General features: G+C 47.1%; 1 protein-coding gene across 2 annotated transcripts; it reads left to right on the top strand.

The window, feature by feature from the left end:
• Positions 1–6746: 6746 nt before the first annotated feature.
• Positions 6747–21724, top strand: Pcdh18 (protocadherin 18). Of its 2 annotated transcripts, none has more exons than XM_070022097.1 (4): positions 6747–9243; positions 9977–10062; positions 10153–10316; positions 16355–21724. In XM_070022097.1, the coding sequence occupies exons 1-4, from the start codon at positions 6751–6753 to the stop codon at positions 17131–17133; spliced, it is 3522 nt and encodes a 1173-aa protein (XP_069878198.1). In that variant the 5' UTR covers positions 6747–6750; the 3' UTR covers positions 17134–21724. The 2 variants fall into 2 exon arrangements, with proteins under 2 accessions (XP_069878198.1, XP_069878197.1); XM_070022096.1 differs by having other exon boundaries at positions 9974–10062.
• The last annotated feature ends 241 nt before the right edge of the window (positions 21725–21965 follow it).

Genomic DNA, 21965 nt, shown 5'->3' with positions numbered 1-21965 from the left:
AGGCGCTGTATGTTCGCTGTTCAACATCAACTCTCCTTTCCACGTTGCTAAGAAAACCTCAGTGTTTCATCCCTTTGTCCAGTATGAAGGATGGGAGCTCTTCCTCTACGTGGTGCTAGAACATTTTGACTTTAGGCAAATCTTAAGAATTCCATTCTCTCTGCTACAGATAGATTAAAGAGCGAGCATGTGATAGCGTCCTGACTAATGAGGCTTGGGTTTGCTGTTCTGTTTTGTTTTGGTAATGGTACTGAGGTTTGAACTCAGGGCCTCATGCTCCCTTCAGCTTGTTTGTTAGGCACATGCTCTACCATGTGAACCATGCCTTCAGCCTGGCTTTTTGCTGGTTATTTTGGAGATGGGCTATCAAAGACTTTTCCGCCCAGGCTGGTTCAAACTTGGTTACATCACTAGATCCAGAAAGAAGCTCAATCACTCATATCTTTCTATAAACTTAGTTAAATAGAGGAGAAAAAAAAATATATCTTCTACTCACACTTTTGAATTCATGCTAAGACCTGGTCCTTCTTTGGCCCCACAGCCAGGAAAGTTCCTGAGAGCGAAGTCTCCTTACGCATACACTTCAGCAGCCATTGTGTTAGAATTCCTGCAGTCTCTGACCACAGATTACTCTCCATGGCCTCTTGTCTGGAACTTTACTGCACACAGGCATGGCCCGAGGACCTGATGAAAAGGCTCCTTGTGTGCCAGCAGATTGCTTCCTGCTGGAGCCTGGGCTGCAGTTCTTTAGAATATCCATTGGCTAACAATCTTCAGACGACAGCTGAGGCTCCAGTCACAGAAAGGCATGCTGCCCCGGGGCTTCCCAGCTTCGGTGCTAGGGACCTTCTCCTGGTCTCAGATCCTTGCTTCAAGATTTTGTCCTGAGAAAAAGGCATTGAAGGGATTCTTTGACGACAGGAGGTGATGGATTCTCAAGCCAGCCCCGCTGCTATCCAGTTTAACTTCCGGATCTGGCTTTCACATACTGAGCAGCACCTTCCCATTTCCAGAACACTGAATCTCTAAGTGTCCCCGTGTTTGTGTTTGGGGTTTTCGCCTCTTCGTTTTCATCTCTAATTTCACAACCTGCCTGTTTTTGAAGAGCTGAAGCCATAAAATGAGCAGCAACTCACCTAGGTTACCCCTCATTTGGACTCGGAAGATTGCCGGTTGCCAGATCGTGCAACCTGCTGGAGACTGGCATGAGGTCCTTGGCAGGGCACCCCAAAAACCAATTACCCACTCAGACAAACCTGACCTAGCACCTGTCATTCTGTTTCACCACTCCAACTCCTGGCACTGGCTCCCGCTGCCTCCTGGCACCGCCAGGCCGGGTCTCCAGGTGTGTGTGTCTCCTATGAGTTCTTCACCCATTTAGTTCTCATCAGAGTCTAGTCAAGTCTGTTTCTAGCCTACACATCTAAGGATAATTTGGGATACAGTCTCATTTTCTAGTATTTGATCTTACGTGGATGCGTTTGTTCCAAGAAATAGTTTATATTGTTCTGTAATGCATATGCTACATAAGGAGTTCACATTGTTTTGTGATTTTTTTCACATTATTTTAATCTTGAAGCGATTAGTACATGGATTATAGCGGGAGCAGAGCTGAAAGATGTATTCCAATTGTTAAATCCTTGTAGTGCCTCTTAAATATAAATTTTACAGAGCAAATTGTATCTTTCCTAGTTGTTGACAAAATTGACTCATTTTGTCTTCTTATTGTAGTGTAACATGATATTTAAAAACTTGTTTAGTTCCAGTGATCTGAGAGAAGGCAAATTCCAGATATTTACCTGACCTCAAAAGGTAACTAAAGCACCTAGTAAATATACATTTTGTATTAAGATGTGCTTTTCTTGCTTAAGGACTGGTAACTCTGTTAGTCTTTGTGTAATTTTCTTCAGTGAAGCCACTAGTTTTCGAGAGACCATCATAGTTCTCTTTTATTGATTTTGTTTTCCAGGTGATCTTCAAGAATCAAAATGGAGGGAATTTAAACCTTCCAGGAAATAAAAGGCAAATTAATCACACCTCTAAACCAAAAAAGTCTGAAAAGAAACAAGGATTTTAGACATCCATTTTTTTTTTTAAAAATCAATGAGCATTAAACAGAAATTAAAAAGACACGATAAAGAAAGGAAACAGCTTTTGTTGTATGTTTACTGTGGGCAAGCCTTTATGAGAAATGAAGAATATTTTTGTAAGATTTCTTTGCAGCCATGTGCTATTACTCCTACCTCACAAAGGAGTCTATGGAGTTAGAAACTAAATTATATTTTTTTCTAAAATTCCATAGGTATCAATTAGTGGCACCAGCAATCATACATCTGTTGAGCTCCTATAATAAGCAAGCTCTTTATTTTAATCAGTTCCAGAGTACTGAGATTCTTTAACTTTCATAACCTTTGTCTGGTGAAGCTTTTCCCCTTTCTAATTTCCCAGGATACGTGGTAGAGTAATTGCTTAGGCTTATTATGACCATATGGTGTCAAGCAGGACCATGAGCTTCTTCTACAAGGCACATTGCACAGTGAATACTGGAGAAAGATTGAAATACCATGCCAATTTCCAAGGGGTTAAGATCCTTTCTGAGAGTAGATGATTAATTTTGGGTAGTGGGAAAGATACAATATAAGGAGATGAAAATGAATCTGATCACTGTAACTGGTCTTCTTCACTTTTTATGTCCTACAAAATTATAAAGTATTAGCGAAGATATTGTAAGACAAAATCCACATCTGCTTTTTTGAAATGTTAATGGCATTCATTTTGTATTCCAGCACTTCAAAAGACATTATTTTTCATGTAATGTGGAGACATTTGAAGTTTACAGCGGAGTCATGGGCTATCCTTCATCCTCACTAGGAAGGAAAATATTAAAGATTTGGGGCTATAAAGGTGATTTTGCCTTAAAACAGCAATAATGAAGATAAACGGCATACTGAAATCGTTGTTCAAGGGGATGGGGCATATTAATTCTCACTGCTTCTGTGTTTTCTCCAGGTTGGTCATTTAGAGCCAGCTTAGGCTGAGGTGGTAGAGGAAGTCTAGTGTTGAACCATGTAAAACTGGGATGGTCTCAGGAGGACTTTGCTGCTATGCTTGCTGCCACTACATGTCAGGGTCTCCAAGAGGTGGGGGGACTTTCTTTCCTTGTCAATGAAGGGGGTGTGACCATGAGTGTGCATTGCTCAGATATCATTCCTAGCAATCATTTTTGGAGATAATAGTGTGTGTGTGTGTGTGTGTGTGTGTGTGTGTGTGTGTGTGTGTGTGTGTGTGTGTGTGTGTGTGTGTGGCATTTGCTCTTTAGTCATACTCAATGGGGAAATTGTGAATTGCTGTAGTCAATCAAAGGCATAAAGGAAAAGGAATTTTATGTTTTAAAAACAAATAGAACACATGAGGGCTGGCAGTGTTGGGATGGTCCAGTAGTAGAAAGCCTCAGGCGAATGCTGAAGGCCTCCAAAGCCATCAAAGGAGGAGATGAGGAGGGGGTTGAGGAGAGGGACGGGGCCGGGAGGTGGGGAGGAAGAAGAGGAGGATGGAAGGTGGACCTGTGGACAAGTATTATATACTAAGGATAATGCAAAAGTAAAACTCCTTGACTTTTGGAATGTGAAAAGAAAGGTGAAAAGAAAATAACAATGGATTCATTATTATAAGTGAAAAAAGGCCTTCTCTGTGTAATGATGCCAACTTCTTTAAAGATTTACTCATAGAAACCCATGTTTATGATTGTAATATAATTTATCACTTATTGTAAATTTCTCAGGTGCATACTGCTGAAAATAAAATAAAATTAGGATTTTGAAGTTACTTCTGCTATTAAAACATAGGAAATTTTAAAAAACAAAACATAAAACTGTCCTGAACATTCAGGAATGGAATTCAGTGCTCTTGGAGATGTTTGGAATAGACTCATCAGCTGCACAAAGAACCCTCTCGCAGAACTAATGGAATTAGATTACCTTTGAATCCTCATCCCAACTTTGAATAGTCACTAATTCCTTTCTTGGCTCTTTTAGATTTTTGGAAAGAGATTCACTGAAGGCTGACTTGATATAATTATTGGCTCAGATTGTTAGCCCTCCAGGCCAGATGGCTATGGCTTTCTGAAGTTCCAGTTGCTTGTGGTACTTTTCCTGGTTTGTCTAAAGGGTTTGGGATCAGCAATTTGAAAGGGCGACAAACTTGTAAAACAGTATTATTCATGGGGCCAGAACGTCCATCAGCGTGACCCAGTGCTAACTACAGCCATTATCGGCATTTCCATTCTGCACAATTTGCCACACAGCACTGGTTTCAGGAGAGGGAACGAGAAAGACAATAGCTTATAAAATTCTTTTCAAGGCCTAAAAAGAAGGGGCTTCACGCCGAGCCTCCTCTGCTTTCTTTTTTCCATAAAGAATCTTTTTCAGTGACTTTAGCTGAGCTCTGCTGAGAGTAAGCAAAGTGGAAAATTCAGAAAATTACATGTGTGTGTGTGTGTGTGTGTGTGTGTGTGTGTTTATGTGTGTGTTGGAGGGAGAGAATCGAGAGTGGGAGAAAAATGGAAAAAAAAGTGGCTGAGATTATTGTGAAAGAGCCAATACATGCAAGTAAATGAAGTCAGCTCAGGAATCATGCAGGAGGAGAGGTGAAGGCAGCCGGAATGGAGCCACAATGATAACTTAAAAGGAATGGCAGTGCAGAAAGAGCATCATAAATAATCATATTTTCGAATAAGAATATCACATCGGTTTCTGTGACCTGGATACGGCGCTGGCCTCCCATGGTATTTCTAGCATTCTGATGCATACAGAAATGCAATTTTCAGCTCAGGCATTTTATTTGTCAGTGTAAACAAGCCCTGTTTTTTTAAGTAGATAACTGAAAAGTGTTTTCATAAATAATGCATACGTTCTAAAAATTTGACTTGTAAACTATTGAGTCCCTGTCCCCTCGGCATTCCTTGTGAAGACTGTACAGAGAGCACCTTCTGGCAGAAACTGGTGTGCTGAAGCTTGAAATGTCTTTTCCCCAAGATAAACAGGGTTCTTTTTAAAAGCGCAAGACAAAGAAATGCCATCAAACATTATTTTTTGCCCCAAAACTCAAGGAAAAGAGTAACCTAGAAAGCAGAATTCCTATGGTTCACCAGTTCCAAATTCGGAGGTGTTCCCTTCCATCTCGCTAATCAAGACGGCAAGGTAGCCCTTTTCTTATCTTCAAAGAATAAAGATGAAAGAAGCAGAAAATGAAACCTCTTTCCTGGCTCTGTTCTTTTTAAAACAGCCCCAAGAAAATCTGCTCCTAGCCAGGCCCCGGTATTTACAGAGGGGGAGAGGAGGGGAAGGGCGGGCTGAGACGCCTAATTAGAAGCAAGTTTTCAAATCTTATTAAATTCCTCCACCACCACCCACAAAAAAAACACCCCAAACGCACTTAGAGGTAGTTAAAGTTCACACAGCACTCCAAGACGATGAAAAGCCGGGAGATTGTATGTTTGCGGCAGAAGAAAGCGCAATTAAGCAAACAAGAACCATTTAAAGTGTCATATAAATAAAGGGCCACCAGAAGTTGATTTAAAGTTTTGTCTTCTGCAATTTGTCTCCCCTTTGTCTTGGCACGCTCAGAGAAAGTGCTCGCAGCAGAGCCAAGGCGGGGGAGAGGGGGGTATGCTGGAAGGCGGGCTCTTCAACCATTCCCCCCCTCCCCAGCCCCATTCCCAGGCCCCCCCCCACCCCTCCGGCCCCGGGTCCCAGGTCGCCCAGCCCCCAGCCGGGCCACGCCCCCCAGCCCCCGACAGGCTCCCCTCGGTGCCCCGCCCGCGCCCCGCCCCGCGCGCCCCAGCCCCGCTCTCGCGCGCCTCCCTTCCCTCCCTCCCTCCCTCTCGATCCTTTGATTTGGGGGCGCTCTGATTGGCTGCGAGCGATTCCGCGCAGGCAGGGCCACAGCTTTGTCTGAGTTGAGTGAAGTTGTTCAGAGGTGAGGCTGGAGCCCGCAGCCACCGCGCGCAGCCTGCGCGCAGCCCAGGGGCCGACGGGGACCGGGCTGCCCGCGCGCAGCCGAGGGGATCGGGCTTAGCCCGCGCGCAGCCGAGGGGCCGGCGGGGACCGGGCACAGCCCGCGCGCAGCGGCAGATCCCGCGGGGACCAGGCTGACCGCGCGCAGCGGCGGGGCCGGCGGGGACCGGGCTCAGCCTGCGCGCAGTCCAAGGACCGGCAGGGACCAGGCACAGCCCACGCGCAGCGGCGGATCCCGCGGGGACCAGGCTGCCCGCTGGCAGCGGCGGGGCCGGCGGGGACGGGGCTCAGCCTGAGCGCAGCCGAGGGACCGGTGGGGACCGGGCACAGCCCGTGCGCAGCGGCGGATCCCGCGGGGAACGGGCTGTCGGCGCCCAGCCGAGGGCACCGGGCTCGGCCCGCGCGCAGCGGCGGCGGCGGCGGCAGCGGGCGCGGACAGCCTCGCCGCCCGGCAGAGAGGCCGCCGCCCCCTCTGGATCTCCGCGGCGGGAAGCGCGCCGGCCACCCCGGGGCCGGACGCCCGGCCGGGATCCCCGGCGGCGCCCCGAGCGCCCGTCGTCCCGCGCGGTGTGTATGCTCCGGCCGAAGTGGGCGCGCCGCCGCCGGTCGCCGCGCCGTGGTTCCGGGACGCGGGCGCTCGCGGGCGCGGGCGCGGATGCGGCGGGGCTCCGGGCGGCCGGCGCGGGTCCCGGGGCCGCCGAGCCGCGCTGAGGCGCCCGGCGGGCGGGCGGCGTAGATGGAGGCGAACGTGCGCCGGCGCCGGGCGCTGGCGCTGCCGCTGCTGCTGCTGCTGCTGCTGGCGGCGGCGCGCGCGGCGCTGGGCCGGAACCTGCGGTACCGGATGTACGAGGAGCAGCGGGTAGGGGCGGTGGTGGCGCGGCTGTCCGAGGACCTGGCGGACGTGCTGCAGAAGCTGCCCAACCCCGCGGCCGTGCGCTTCCGAGCCATGCAGCGCGGGAACTCGCCGCTGCTGGTGGTGAACGAGAGCTCCGGGGAGGTGAGCATCGGGGCCACCATCGACCGCGAGCAGCTCTGCCAGAAGAACCTCAACTGCTCCCTGGAGTTCGACGTGGTCACGCTACCCACCGAGCACCTGCAGCTGCTGCACATCGAGGTGGAGGTGCTGGACATCAACGACAACGCCCCGCGCTTCGCCAGGCCGGTCATCGCGCTGGAGATCTCGGAGAGCGCGGCCGTGGGCACGCGGCTGCCCCTGGACAGCGCCTTCGACCCCGACGTCGGCGAGAACGCGCTGCACACCTACGCGCTCTCCGAGAACCAGTACTTCGGCATCGACGTGCGCACCCGCACCGACGGCGCCAAGTACGCCGAGCTCATCGTGGTCCGGGAGCTGGACCGCGAGCGGGTGGCCAGCTATGAGCTGCGCCTCACCGCCTCGGATATGGGCACCCCGCCGCGCTCAGGCTCCTCCCTCCTCAAGATCAGCATCTCGGACTCCAACGACAACAGCCCGGCCTTCGAGCGGCAGTCCTACCTCATCGAGCTCCCCGAGAACGCGCCGGTGGGCAGCCTGCTGCTGGACCTCAACGCCACCGACCCCGACGAGGGCGCCAACGGCAAGATCGTGTACTCCTTCAGCAGCCACGTGTCTCCCAAGATCATAGAGACCTTCCAAATCGACTCCGAGCGCGGACACCTGACCCTCTTCAAGCAAGTGGACTACGAGATCACCAAGTCCTACGAGATCGACGTGCAGGCCCAGGACCTGGGTCCCAACTCCATCCCCGCCCACTGCAAGATCATCATCAAGGTGGTGGACGTCAACGACAACAAGCCCGAGATCAGCATCAACTTCATGTTTCCCGGGAAGGAGGAAGTGTCCTACATCTTCGAAGGGGACCCCATCGACACCTTCGTGGCCTTGGTGAGGGTCCACGACAAAGATTCCGGGTTGAATGGGGAGGTGGTTTGCAGGCTGTATGGACACGGCCACTTCAGGCTGCAGAACACCTACGAGAACAACTACCTAATCTTCACCAACGCCACCCTGGACCGCGAGAAGAGGTCCGAGTACAGCTTGACCATCATCGCCGAGGACAAGGGGACCCCCAGCCTGTCTTCAGTCAAACATTTCACCGTGCAGATCAACGACATCAATGACAACCCGCCCCGTTTCCAGAGGAGCCGCTACGAATTCGTGATCTCGGAGAATAACTCACCAGGCGCCTACATCACCACGGTCACAGCCACCGACCTCGATCTCGGGGAGAACGGGCAGGTGACCTACACCATCTTGGAAAGCTTTGTCCTGGGGAGTTCCATCACCACCTACGTGACCATTGACCCCTCCAACGGGGCCATCTACGCCCTCAGAATCTTTGACCACGAGGAAGTAAGTCAGATCACCTTCGTGGTGGAAGCCAGGGACGGAGGGAGCCCTGAGCAGCTGGTGAGCAACGCCACGGTGGTGCTCACCATCCTGGACGAGAATGACAACGTGCCCGTGGTGGTGGAGCCCGCCCTGCACAACAGCACTGCAGAGATCGCCATCCCCAAGGGGGCCGAGGGTGGCTTCCACGTCACCAGGCTGAGGGCCATCGACAGAGACTCTGGCGTGAACGCTGAACTCAGCTGTGCCATAGTGGCCGGGAACGAGGACAGCGTCTTCCTCCTGGATCCTCAGTCCTGCGACCTCCACACCAACGTGAGCATGGAGTCAGTGGCCCGCACCGCGTGGGGGCTCTCGGTCATCATCCAGGACAAAGGCAACCCTCCCCTGCACACCAGAGTCCTTTTGAAGTGCGTGGTCCTGGAGAACACCCCGGCGGTCACCAGCACCACCATGACCTCGGTGAGCCAGGCCTCCCCGGACGTGTCCATGATCATCATCATTTCCCTGGGCGCCATTTGCACCGTGCTGTTGGTTATCATGGTGCTGTTTGCGACTCGGTGCAACCGGGAGAAGAAAGACACTCGGTCCTACAACTGCAGGGTGGCCGAGTCCACCTATCAGCATCACCCAAAGAGGCCGTCACGGCAGATTCACAAAGGGGACATCACGCTGGTGCCCACCCTCAATAGCACCCTGCCCATCAGATCCCATCACAGATCCTCACCCTCCTCATCACCAGCCCTGGAGAGGGGGCACATGGGCAGCCGCCAGAGCCACAACAGCCACCAGTCACTCAACAGCTTGGTGACCATCTCCTCCAACCACGTGCCGGAGAGTTTCTCCTTAGAACTCACCCACGCTACACCTGCGGTTGAGGTAGGCCCTTCCCGTGCCCCTGTCCTGATTGGGGTCTGGGTTGTGACATGGGCCTAGACCTAGACTTTTCCCCATTCTCCCATTTTCTTAACTAACTCACTGGGGTGTTGCATGTGCTATGGAAAGAAATGTGAAGCTCACAAGGGACTCTAAAAAAGGGCTTCTGACTTCCAGCCCAGGTTAAGAGGTGTGGGAAGTTCAGAGGTAAAGGGATTTATTTCATTTTATTTTATTCATTTTACTTTCTCTCTTTCTTTCTTTCTCTTTCTTTCTTTCTGTTTTTTTTTTTTTTTTACAATGCTGAGGTCTCTACTGAAGAAAAAAAAATCAATGATGAGGTCTCCAGATTCCTTCCACAGTTCCTATTATATTTGTCCAACTCGGGAGACATTTTCTGACATTACTTCAACTAGTTGTGCTACAATGAAATGTACAACATTTTCCATGGCTTTTTTTTTTAACTGAAGAAAATCAGTTATTTAAGAGTCACTTTAAAAAAAAGCCATTGTCTTACTGCATGACTGCAAGCTCCCTGGGAGGTCTCTTGGATGTGTGTGGTGAGAGGCTGGGCAGTGGGCTGCAGTCCAGCCACCGTCCATGCTCCAAGTGCAGTGCACCCATGCTGCCCCATAGTGTGAAACAGCCCCTGGCGATGTGTCCCCCGGCTGCACGTGAGGAGGTGGGCGTGGAGGTCTGTGTTCAGGAATCAGTCTGTCTGTTTGGTTTCCAGCAGGTCTCTCAGCTTCTCTCCATGCTTCACCAGGGTCAGTACCAGCCCAGGCCGAGCTTTCGAGGAAACAAATACTCCAGGAGCTATAGGTATGACTTCTGCTTGCACGGTCTGTGTCGTCTCAGATAGCTCCCATGCAGAAGGATCTTCCTAACAGCTTCCCTGATTGGTCTTTCTAGATATGCCCTTCAAGACATGGACAAATTTAGCTTGAAAGACAGCGGTCGTGGGGACAGTGAGGCCGGGGACAGCGATTATGACCTGGGACGGGATTCTCCAATAGACAGACTGCTGGGGGAAGGATTCAGTGACCTCTTTCTTACAGACGGCAGAATTCCAGCAGGTACGCAGGGTGGGGGTGGGTGGGGAGGACGTACGTTGTTCTGTGCATAGCTGATAAAGAGACCCACTGTTTAAAATGCGCCCTGTCTCCTTCACGTGTCCTTTGCATTGAGATGTTTGCAGTGTGCTCACTAGAAACGAGCAAGGAAGAGAAAGTGAAACACTTTAGAAATTATCTTGAAATGCACAGAAGGTCCTTGGTAGACAAAGAGTAAGCTCCAGAGTTTAGTGAGTGGAGAAAAATGGGTGGGCAGAGTTGCAAGCAGAAGGCCAAGCCTTTCCCTCCTCTTTCTGTCCCAGCCAGCACTGCCCTGGGACACTCTTGAGTAACTCTGTAAAATTACTGGGTGTGTTTTCATTCAGGCAGTCTGTTGTGTACTCAGTGGTGAAATGGGTTATAATTTGGAGGACACATTTCCCGTGATGGGAACTAACTCACAAAATCAGAGACTAAAATATACTGGCAAGGGTACACTTTAAGCACTAAAAATAAGAAGGAATGCACCTTTGTTGACGCTTAGTAGCATAGAATGTGTCTTGTTACCTTTCACTTCCTGTCTGCTTTGTGGTGGAAGAGGGCTTGCTTGTGTAAGGGAATTTATAAGCACACAGTTGAGATGGAGGAGTCTCTCAAGTTTTGAATCAGATTTTCCTTAGTGTCCCTTCCTTCCATTTGTGCACTAGGAACTTTCTGAACCAATAAATACTCGCTGGGTCTCTTAGCAACCCTGTTACTAAGGACTGCACTAAGAAATCAGCCCTGAGAACGGCAGACATGCTCCTCCACCTACTTTTTCCTTCTAAATTCATTGAATATTGATCCAATGACTGCGGTTTGATAAATGAAAGAAAGGCAGAGCAATGTTCTTTCATCCACCTTGGTCCTAATGTTTATTTTCCAGATATAGACAAATTAAAGTGCTTAGAAAAAAGAAATCACAGGGGAGCTCCAGAAATGTATGAGAAAAGCAACACATAGGAATCCTCTTCTCATCAGCTGTCAGGGGCTTGGTGGCAGCAGCAGCATTGCCTGTCGCTGTCAGCTGGGTCTCAGCATTGGTTGGCTGGACTCAGGGCGAGCATGCAGCCCACCTGGGATTCTCCACCTGTGGTGCCTCTCCAGCCTTGGGCTCAGTTGACACTGGGGTCAGCTGTAGTGCTGGCATTTGGAGTTCGGATTTGATAAATAAGCTTCTCACAGGTTTGCTATTATTCCTGTTGGAGTTAGTTGTGGTGGTGACAGGAAAAAGGATTCTGATTTTTCTCAGATTTAAAAACTGCAGCTTCCCAATCATGTATTTTGTACATGATCAGAATGAAAATTCAGCCACTCTCTATGTCCTTGAACACTTATCAAACATATGAAGTAACAGGGCCTCCAGACTTTTTAAAATAAATTGAGTGGCTTATTTGATCGGATATCCTAAAGATGCAGTAACCACTGCACAATTATTAAGTGTTGTATAGTTGATTATCTTGTCCTGGGAACAGATGCAACATTGCTGTCAGGATGAATGCATAGAAAGGGTTTAAAGTATCATGAAATATAGGGCCCAATTTACATGGCAGCCCAAGTTTGTACCTTCATTTTCACAGTCCTTCATTTTCACACATTGACTCCTTAGACCAATGTGATGCTACATCTCTGAAAATCTAGTCAAATACAAATGACCTCAGACTCCCTGCTCAAAGCAAATTAGTTGTATTATGCTAGCTCTTCTAGCGAACAGTGGCTGAATTACTGATTCCATGATACTGACAGGACCCTGCCCTTGAACAATGTAATTCATTTTTATTTCATGAAACACAAAGGTAGCATAACAGGCATAATGCCAATATATTCAATTTTCCATCTAAACATTGTATGAAGACTTCATTGCACTTTAAGTTAGCAATCATAATAAATTGAAAAATAATTGCCGTGGGTAGCTATCTTTGCCACTTGTGGGACTAAAGGATGACGAAAACTCATTTCCCTCGTGGACTCCTATCACTAACCAGGAGTCCCACCTTTTATTTTTCAGCTACTTCTAAAATTAGTCACTGATCATTTATTTATTTGCTTACTTATCTTTGGTTCTGGGAAGTGGACCCAGAGTTGTACCACAGCTACATCCTTAGCCATTTTTTAAAAAAAATTTACAGGTCAGGACTAGTCTTCTGTTCTTTCCCATACTTTCAAAACTACCCAGACCTCTTATGTTCATGGCAGGCAGGTTCTCTAGCTTTTGAACAAATGATAGGGAATAGAAGTAATAGAGAGATAATAGGTAGGCAATTATAAACTAGAGAAAACTGTGAGTCTTGGACTGTAAGCTCCATCCATGTCGTTTCTTTTTAAATTAGGAGTGCAACTTCTCATTATCACTAGTAATTACTCTTAACATGCAGTCAGTCCCTTAAAACTTCCATTTTTATACTATTACACTCCAGCAAGAGACAGCAGAGCTCTTTTGCTGGTGTATGGCACTGTGTTACAGCACCTATTATAGAAGGCATAATTCTGTCCTGCTTGCTACTTGTCCTGGTGTGGGTGTGGTCATTGCTTTCCGCTAGAGACCTGTCACCAGGGTGCCATTGGTGGACTGACATGGATGTCTAGGCTTGGCCAACACAGTCATCCCAAATCTCCACAGCAAGCTAGCTAGCATTCTGATTACATGTAACCAATAGTCTAGTTCATTCATTCTAGAAACTTTTGCAGTCATATTCGGGTGCAAAACTTGTGGTTTGTAAATATATAGTCTCAGGAAATACCCTGAGTAAAGAAAAATGTAAGTCGACATCTGAAGGCTATTAGGAGAGATCAGCAGTTTTCTCAAGCATGTATATTTTTAGGACTTAAGTGTCTCCTTCCAACTGCTTTCCTGCACTAGTCTTATGAACAAATATAGACTATGTTTAGATGCATTGCTTTCTGGCCACCCGTTCTTTTAATTCCCACACAGATATACTACTTTCTGGACTGTAAAATCTGTATCTGCTCATTCAGCTTTGCATTCACTCCAACACTTACCACATGTCCACAGCCTCTCCAGTGTTCCCCTGTGTTTTGTAGCACCAGGGTGATTATAAAGATTTTGGATTCTGTTTCTTGCTTCATCCCTTCTTCTTCATCGAGGTCCTTCTGCTTTTCATCATCTGTTATCCTTGTTTCATTCTAGACCTTTCTGCCCTCATGGCAGCTGCCCTTGCTTTGCCCTGGCCTTTCTGCCATGGCTACTTTACTGGACCAATGTGCAGCTGCTGTCCTCCCACTAATAGCACCTCCTGCCACCACACTGCTTCCAGTTTCAATAACCTTTTAAGAACATGTCCATTTCCATTTCCGTTTTTTTCTTTTGGCTCAGAATCAATGCCTGACTCTTGTTGCTCAGCAACCTTGAACAGAACTATTTATCTTGATATTCAAAGACCAATAAAATTCCTCCCAACTTATTGACTCTCAGTTTTGCCATGTTCAAATCTGTCTGCAAGAGGAAAAGGCCACTCTGCCCTCACACTCCGACCCTCCAGCTAGAAGAGCTAGATTTTCTTCACTTTGTGTGCCTAAATGCCATCCATCTCTCACAGTTGTGTTAGGTTGCTTCTTCTTTAGAATCATCCACCTCCACGTCTCCCCATTTTCCTTTTTCTGGCTCAGTGTCCCCTGGTTGGTTTCATTGGCTGGGCATTTATGATGTCATCAGTGAACTGAAGTCAGGATTGGATTGGATGTGTTTGGACGGGAGGCCTGTCCTATCACTTTTCTTATATAGGCTCCTCATAGACATCTGACTAGTCGGCCAGTAACTTAAGACTCCACATAAAGTAGGCGTGTGCTTTCCTTCACTTATGGACTGTCACGATTGTGGGCTGGATTTGAGTTGTAGTGCAGTGACACGTGACACAGTCACACAGGGGACTGGTAGGCTTCTGTTTCTAGTATGTCTCCATCTCCAGAGGGCATGACCTATGAGTAGAGCCTCTAGAGAGTGAAAGGAAGGCTGCTCACTAGATAGCAGGTTCGAATCTCTGGGTACGGGGTGGAATATTTGCAATAATGAGTTACTCATTCACTAGGGGTATTGCCACGCAGTTGAGTCTCCAGGGGAATAAAATGAGAATCTCATTGAAAACACTCTTTCTGTGCCGTTCCCCTGTGTGCTCTTTCTCTCTCTGCTTGCTGTCTCTGGTTATCTCTTCCTCCATTATTCTCTCTTCAACTTTCTTATTATTTTCGTATTCTTTTCCGTTCTGTGTTGATTATTTGGTCATTTGTCTACCACTTAATTATTGAGACGTGATTGTCAATGGAGTTCACTGTGATCAAAATTGGTTTGAGCCTGAACTATTAGAATGTATGCATTAGCCCATCCTTGTGGCACTGCCATATTGGTTAAGTGGTCATTAGATTCAGGTTTCTAGAAAACTAAATCATGGTGAGTATTCTTAGAATCCAGTGTAGCTTTTTCTCATCATTAAACATTCATGCATAGCAAAGTCACTGAAGCAATCCAGAAAACCATCAAGTCCTTTCTAGGCTTAGAGCCATATAGCTAAAGGCCAGACAAACAAATGAAGAGGTGTCAGGATGTCTGTTCTTCTTCCTTCTGACAGGATGTGAGAGAGACAGTGGACACAGGTCTCCTTTCCATTTTCAGAGACCTGGGGAATCAAAGGGAAAAAAATCATTAACACCCTGATAGTGATCCCACTGAAGAGACACCCACCGCTGTTTGAGGTATTCCAGTTACTTCCGACGCATCTCACTTGTGTCCACATCCAACACCGAAAGCAATACTTGGCGAAATTTTCTAGGGATAATGCTTTGTAATATCCTTAAGTGACCCTGAGCTTTCAAATTTAATCTTTCTCCATAGAAAAATCATACAATGACTCTTTATCTTGCTCCTTTCTCTACTTGAAGTCACACCTTTCCTCAACATTTTCCCCACACTATTTTTTGCTTTTTTAGATGTCTTAGCAATGCAGCTTTTTTCCCCCTCAAAACCCCTACTCTCATTTTCATCACTCAATATTTCCTCTTTTCCATTCTAAACTGAGGCCCAAATTATCTTGGAGCTGCCAGCCAAGAAAATCAATGGCCTCTGGACCCTTCCATAAAGACCCTTATTTCTCCTTGCTTTATTTTCATTCAGAAAATACATAGTGCATATCTATTTTGTGCAGATACTGGTAGGGCTCGGCCTTGAGCTCAGCAGCCCTGCTGGGGGCTGGGCCTTGGTCAGATCATCGTTGCAGCAATCATTTGGGTGCAAGACAAATTGTTTTTAAGTAGCTCATTTTATAAAATTAGCTTTGAATAGATAGATTTGGCTAGCAAGAGAGTTCCATTTTCTTTCACATTTGTAAGAATTACTCAGCACATTATGAATTTCTGCTTTTTTTTTTTTTTTGCTGTAAAGTGGGACGATACAGAGAAGGCACAGTGGCTGTGTCAGGAGGACATCTCTGCCTTTCCTGTTTTCCACGTAGTTTAGTTGCCGTGTTTGCCAGATTTGGAGAGCTTGGTCCTCTTCGTTTTTCTGCTTTTGTCATTTCTATTATGTCCTAGGTGCGTGGCCACTTGCATTAGTACCAAAACATCCGGAATAACGGAGAGGCATACTTTTCATATTCTTCTTTTCTTACATGTTTGGTGGCTTTGCCAGTTATCTGAATATTAATGCGTCTTCAACCTTCAGAGCAGACTTCGTCAAGTGTGAGAGTAGATATCGAGTCATAAAGATGCTCCCCCCCCCCCGCCCGCTGCCTTTTTAAGTAACAAGTCAACAAATCAGTTACAATAGGACGTTTGGGAGATGAATCCGTATAAATTGCATGATCGTTCCTTATGGAATCCATGAAGCCCAAAGCAGGTCAGCTAGAGAGCGGATGGCAACATCAGGAAAGGTAGTGAACTCCGTAGCGCCATGAACATTGTTGCCGCAGGCCAAGCGACATGGCGGTCACCATCTAAACCTCCTGTACCTGTCGGTCTCTATCCTGCGGGTCACGATCCTCCTAACCCCGGGTCTCCTGTTTCTTTGGGCGCAGCTATGAGGCTGTGCACGGAGGAGTGCCGGGTCCTGGGACACTCGGACCAGTGCTGGATGCCGCCGCTGCCCTCGCCGTCGGACTACCGGAGCAACCTGTTCATCCCAGGCGAGGAGTTCCCGCCGGCGCCGCGGAACGCGCCAGGGCCCGCGGGCGCGGAGGAGGACGGCGCGGCGGCCGCGGAGCCCGGCGAGAAGAAGAAGAGCTTCTCCACCTTCGGCAAGGACGCGCCGCACGAGGACGCCGCCGGCGGCGAGGACGCGGGCACGGCCTCCCTGCTGTCCGAGATGAGCAGCGTGTTCCAGCGCCTGCTGCCCCCGGCCCTGGACCCCTATGCGGAGGGCGGCGAGGCCGGGCGCGCCGGGGAGGCCGGGCGCGCGGGGGAGGCCGGGCGCGGAGAGGCTGGGCGCGCGGGCGAGGCCGGGCGCACAGGGGAGGTTGGGCGCGGAGAGGCCGGGCGCGCAAGCGAGGCCCCAGACCGCCGCAAGGGCCCCGCGCCCGCCAAGGCCGCGGCCTACCCGCCGGGGGTGGCGGCCTGGGCGGCCAGCACTCACTTCCAGTCCCCGGCAGGCACACCCGGGCCACCGCTGGGCACGCACCCCGGCGTGCAGCCCGCCTCCAAGTGGCTGCCGGCCATGGAGGAGATCCCTGAGAACTACGAGGAGGACGACTTCGACAGCGTCCTCAGCCACCTGGGCGACGGCAAGCCCGAGCTCATGGACGCCAGCGAGCTGGTGGCCGAGATCAACAAGCTGCTGCGGGACGTGCGCCAGAGTTAGGCCGCGGCCCGTGCGCGCTGTAGGGCGCGGGGACCCTGGCTCCCCCCCATCCCAGCCAGGCCATGGCCTGTGCACGCCTTTGGGGCGTGGGGACCCTCCCCCCAGCTAGGCCGCGGCCCATGTGCGCTGAACGGGCACGGGGACCCTGGCTCTCCCCCTCCCAGCTAGGCCGCGGCCCGTGCGCGCTGTCCGGGAGCGGGGGGCCCCCTTCCCCCCAGCTAGGCCATGGTCCATGCGTGCCAGCAGGGTGCGGGGAGCCCCCTCAGCTAGGCCGCAGTCCTTGCGTCCTGTCCAGGCTCTCCCCCTCCCAGGTAGGCCGCGGCCTGTGCGCACCTTCGGGGCGCAGGAGGGAGCAGGGGCACCGCCCTTCGCCCCCGAAACCGGCAAGGCCACACCGTTGCATTTATCATAAATGTGTCTGTGTATATTGAATAATTAAATACTGTATTTTCGTATGTACACAATGCAAGTGTGATTATTTCAATCTGTATTTTAAAAATACATTTGTACCTTATATTTATGTGTAATTTAACAAACAAATTTTATTTTTTTACTCTCCCATGACAAACACGTCTTTTCCTAGTCGCGTAGACTAGTCACGGCTTGAACCCCCAGCGCACGCCCTCGTCAACCACGGAGTATAAAGGCATTGCTTGGATTAGTTTAGTTGCCGCAGGATTTGTTAGGCATTACGAATTAACCCCATGAATGCATTCCACTATTCTTAGTCCCATTAAGAGAACCGATTTTGTTTAAAATGCTAAAAAAAAAAATAGCCTCATTGAAAAAAAAGTCAAAGAATTTTATATTGTTATGTTCACTGCCTCTGCGGTTCCTACAGTTCAAAGCTGCAGAAAACATTGAAGGACGAGGGGAAATGTCATTTTAGGAAGGGAAGCCTGTTGAGGAATGTCGGGTGACATCTCGGTGATGTCAGAGGGGCAAAGGTCAGTGTTTCCAAGGTCTCCCGGGCACCTGCTATGGGTGCTTGATCCTCAGAATACTACCCTGTGGTGTCTCATCCATGTAATTCACGTAAACAATGAAATGTACTCCATCTTTGTAATCGAGATGTGATCCAGGCATATGAATCTGCTCTTTGGATGGCAATGTGTATTCTATCTGTATGGAATATTCATCGACAGGCAGCTCGGTTTGTGTCTCTCAATTGCAGTAACTGTGATTTATTTTCAAACCATTTTACTTGCATCTCCCCTTTTCTCTCTCAGTGCTTGAACTTTTTTTTTTGTTCATCTATTGCCATTTTGTTTGCTCTGTTTTGCTATCTAGTCACTGTTAGCTTTTGTCTCCTGTGCACGATCTCATAGTTTATGCTTGTATTTTTAGTATATGAACACATTTATCTAGTCACATTTTTTGTTATGGCAATTATGTTTTCTCTGTTGTGTGACCAATGAGAAACTCTTTATTTATTGTGCTGTTATCTTTCTGTGTGGAATGCCTTGGTATGAGAAATCCTCACTATGACTATTATCATTTATGACCAAGCTTCTATTAATGTTATTTCTATTAATACACTATCTTGATTGTACTCTCTGCAAAGTTTTCCTGTCAGTGAAAATAAAAGGAAAATTAAAGCTAAGGAACTGTCTGCAACTCAAAACTCAGGTTTTATAAATATGTATTCAAAAACTTTGCATGCACCAACAGCTCCCAGAGAAGCTGAGTTCATGTTGGATTTCAGTTGATGGAGAGGAAACAACCAATGGATTTTTTTTTTTTCAGTCGTGGGGCTTAAACTCAGGGCCTGGGAGCTGTCCCTAAGCTCTTCAGCTCAAGGCTAGCACTCTACCACTTGAACCACAGCACCACTTGTGGTTTTCTGGTGGTTAATTGGAGATAAGAGTCTCATGTACATTCCTGCCCAGGCTGGCTTTGAACCGTGATCCTCAGATCTCAGCTGCCACTGGTGCCCTGCTCAACAGATGGACTTTTATAAACAAGAAAAACACTCTGGCAATTGGAATGTATTTGGGAACTGTCATGAGGATGAGAGTACTTGATTACAATCCACCTGGATCAAATAATCTAAATAAATTTGGGATATAATGGAAGAAGAAAATCAAATATCAACTGCTCCAATATTTTTCAAATCCAGAAAATATTCCCAGAACATGTGGTGTTAAGTTGTGCATAGAAATAAGGTATTTTTCTTTTTTTTACAATTTTTCTAAGGGAAAATAATATCATTCTCCTTGGCTTAGTAGACAGTAATTGAGAAACTTGGAAAATTAAGCTGCCTCAAAGTAGCTAAAACTAAGAAATTTAAATTCGTAAATGAGTCCCACATTAGACACATTTGCCTTCATGGGAGGGACTGCAATTACAAGTGGAATCTTAGTTTATTTTTCAGTAGATTACACACACAAATGCTAAGCACATTTAAATACATTTTGCCTTTCAACTTCATTTCAGTGCTTAGTATCATTAAGGGAAAGACTTCCATAACCCCACAGTTTAAAACTTAAAGCATCAGCAATACTTGAGGAAGCAAAGCTGGAAGTAGACATCCTGAATAATGAGAAATAAATATAACCCAATTTCAAATTTGACACAGGCTTTGTATTGCATCCCTGTCTCGTGTATCCTGTGTCTCCAGCCTTCTTCATTTATTGCTTCCCTCAGCCCCAATTGAGAGAAACAACAATCAAAGGTCTCTGCTGCTGCTTCGGTTCCTTTTAGCAGTTGTATCTTAGCGAAAGATAGGGTGTCTCTGGCTCTCACAGCAGACAAATTTTCCCCTCTTTTGTACCTCCTCTTTCTCACTCAGAGCTGGTCCTCCTCTACCATTTGAGCCACACCTCCACTACTGGCTTTGTGCTGGCTAATTTGTGCTGGACCTAACAATCTCAGGGAATTGTCTACCTGGGCTGGCTCTGGACCTGAGCTTCATTTCTCCATCTCCTGGGTTGTTAGGGGTAACTAAGGTGTGCCATTGAGTTTGGTCTAGAATAGCAACAGGACTTGGCTTGGGGGGAGTGAGGCAAGCCGAGCTGCTAGAAGAGTGGCCCACATGTCACATGCTCTTGGAGAGGAGGGCAGAAGGTCAACAGCCCTTACCTAGAGAAAGGGAAACTGAATTCCATCATGGAGAATCTCCTTTCAAATCATGGAGACCCTCTTTCTATACCATCCCTGTAGAATTAAACACAAAGTCTAAACATATGCTAAAGATGAGAAAAGACTTTTCAACACCTCATTTCTATCCAGATAGTCTTTCAAATTCATTCTACCATTTCTTTATCTGTACTCTGTTTGTTAGACGTGGGAAGCTCTTGAATTCAGAGCTCTGCACTCTCCCTAGTCTTTTTTACTCATAGTTGTCAATCTACCACTTGAGTCACACCTCTGGTCCACATACATTTTAGTTTAGTCTTAGCTGGTTACTTAGACACAGAGTCTCATAGATTTTCCTGCCAGTGCTGGCTTTGAATGGTGATCCTCCGATCTCAGCCTCCTGAGCAGCTAACATTATAAGGGTGGCCATTGGAAACACATGGAAGAACTATGGACGGTTCCTTTTCCCAGCCATTATTCTTTAATATTTTAGGCTCCTCTGGAGTTCTTTATGTGCTACTCCATAATAGTCATCTAAAAAGGGAATTATCTTTTGAAAGTGTAACTGAACACTGAATCTCTGGCTTCACAAATCTTTCTTTTAATGCTCCCCTAAAGAATGATTAGAATTTGCCTTCTTCAAATTTGTACAACTGTTATTCTTTTTCCTGCTTTCTTACTATTTAGCAGGCTTAATTTTTTGTTATTTCCATTCTTCCTGTCATCTGCATATCACAACTGCCATTTATTTACATATTACCGTGAAGTAAAAGAGAAGTGTGCACTTGTCTTATTGGAGCCACTGGCTAGATCATCTTTACTAGAACAAAAATTTGTTTCAAAGTGTTATTCTCTTAACGTTAGCATCAGAAAACTCTCAAAGCTTAATTTAAGCTGTCAACATCTTCAAACATAAACAACTATGACTATCAAAAAATCAGGTGATTTCATACGAGTTACACGGATGGGATGGCAGCGTTTGATCTCACGTAAGCCATACAACTGACTCAAGTGCACGCATGGTCAGTGCGTGTGACCCTCACATGCCTGTCATGAATCTTTACGCATTTCTTCTGTTGAGATCAATGAAATCAAGACTACTGAAAGTGCTAGATACCTGCGGTCTAATAGTGGGTCATTTTGAAGATTCCAAGTTTAAAAATAGCTTAAAAGTCTATACATGAAAGAACTAGTGTATGAGATTTCACAAAACAAAACTTACTTTCTGATCATTGGCTCCATTAGGATGTGAAAGAATGAGATACCAAATAAATAATCAGAATAAATAAATAATCAGACTACTCTGTGACTGACAGAATTTCTATGGGTTTATATAAAGTTTAAATTTGACAAAGTATGTTATTTGATTCTCTGAATTAACATTGGGTAAGTCAAATTTCTAGAGTGAATACAGTATTTCTTTTTTCTGAAAGAAATGAATACTGTCTAGAGTACTGCTCTGTTGGAAAGTACTTTATTGCTCCAATTTTGCTTCATTTATTGTCATATCCACATTCATGTATTCTTTATATCAAAAGTAATAGAAGCTATATATATGTACATGTATACTAAACCATAAAATATTATATAGTGTATGTGAAAATAGTAGTATATATTCCTCATTCATTTATTATATTTTTATTATATGTTAGCTCATTCAACTTGAGAAGCTGTTAAAACATTTTATGGGGAGCTGGCATTGCAAAAAATTGCTACCAAAATTTACATACTTTGTGACTTTTCAAATTGCAATA

The sequence above is a fragment of the Dipodomys merriami genome, unplaced genomic scaffold (genome assembly GCF_024711535.1).
Source record: "Dipodomys merriami isolate MVZ:Mamm:240054 unplaced genomic scaffold, mDipMer1.0.p SCAF_15, whole genome shotgun sequence".
NCBI classification, from domain to species: Eukaryota; Metazoa; Chordata; class Mammalia; order Rodentia; family Heteromyidae; genus Dipodomys; species Dipodomys merriami.
The sequence above is the reverse complement of the archived record's forward strand: the minus strand, read 5'-3'. Positions and strand labels throughout refer to the sequence as shown.

Coding starts and splice junctions, on each gene's coding strand:
- Pcdh18 (XM_070022096.1), top strand. CDS start 6,751: ATGGAGGCGAACGTGCGCCGGCGCCGGGCGCTGGCGCTGCCGCTGCTG. Junction 9,244..9,973: donor ACGCTACACCTGCGGTTGAG/GTAGGCCCTTCC, acceptor TTTGGTTTCCAG/CAGGTCTCTCAGCTTCTCTC. Junction 10,317..16,354: donor AGACGGCAGAATTCCAGCAG/GTACGCAGGGTG, acceptor CTTTGGGCGCAG/CTATGAGGCTGTGCACGGAG.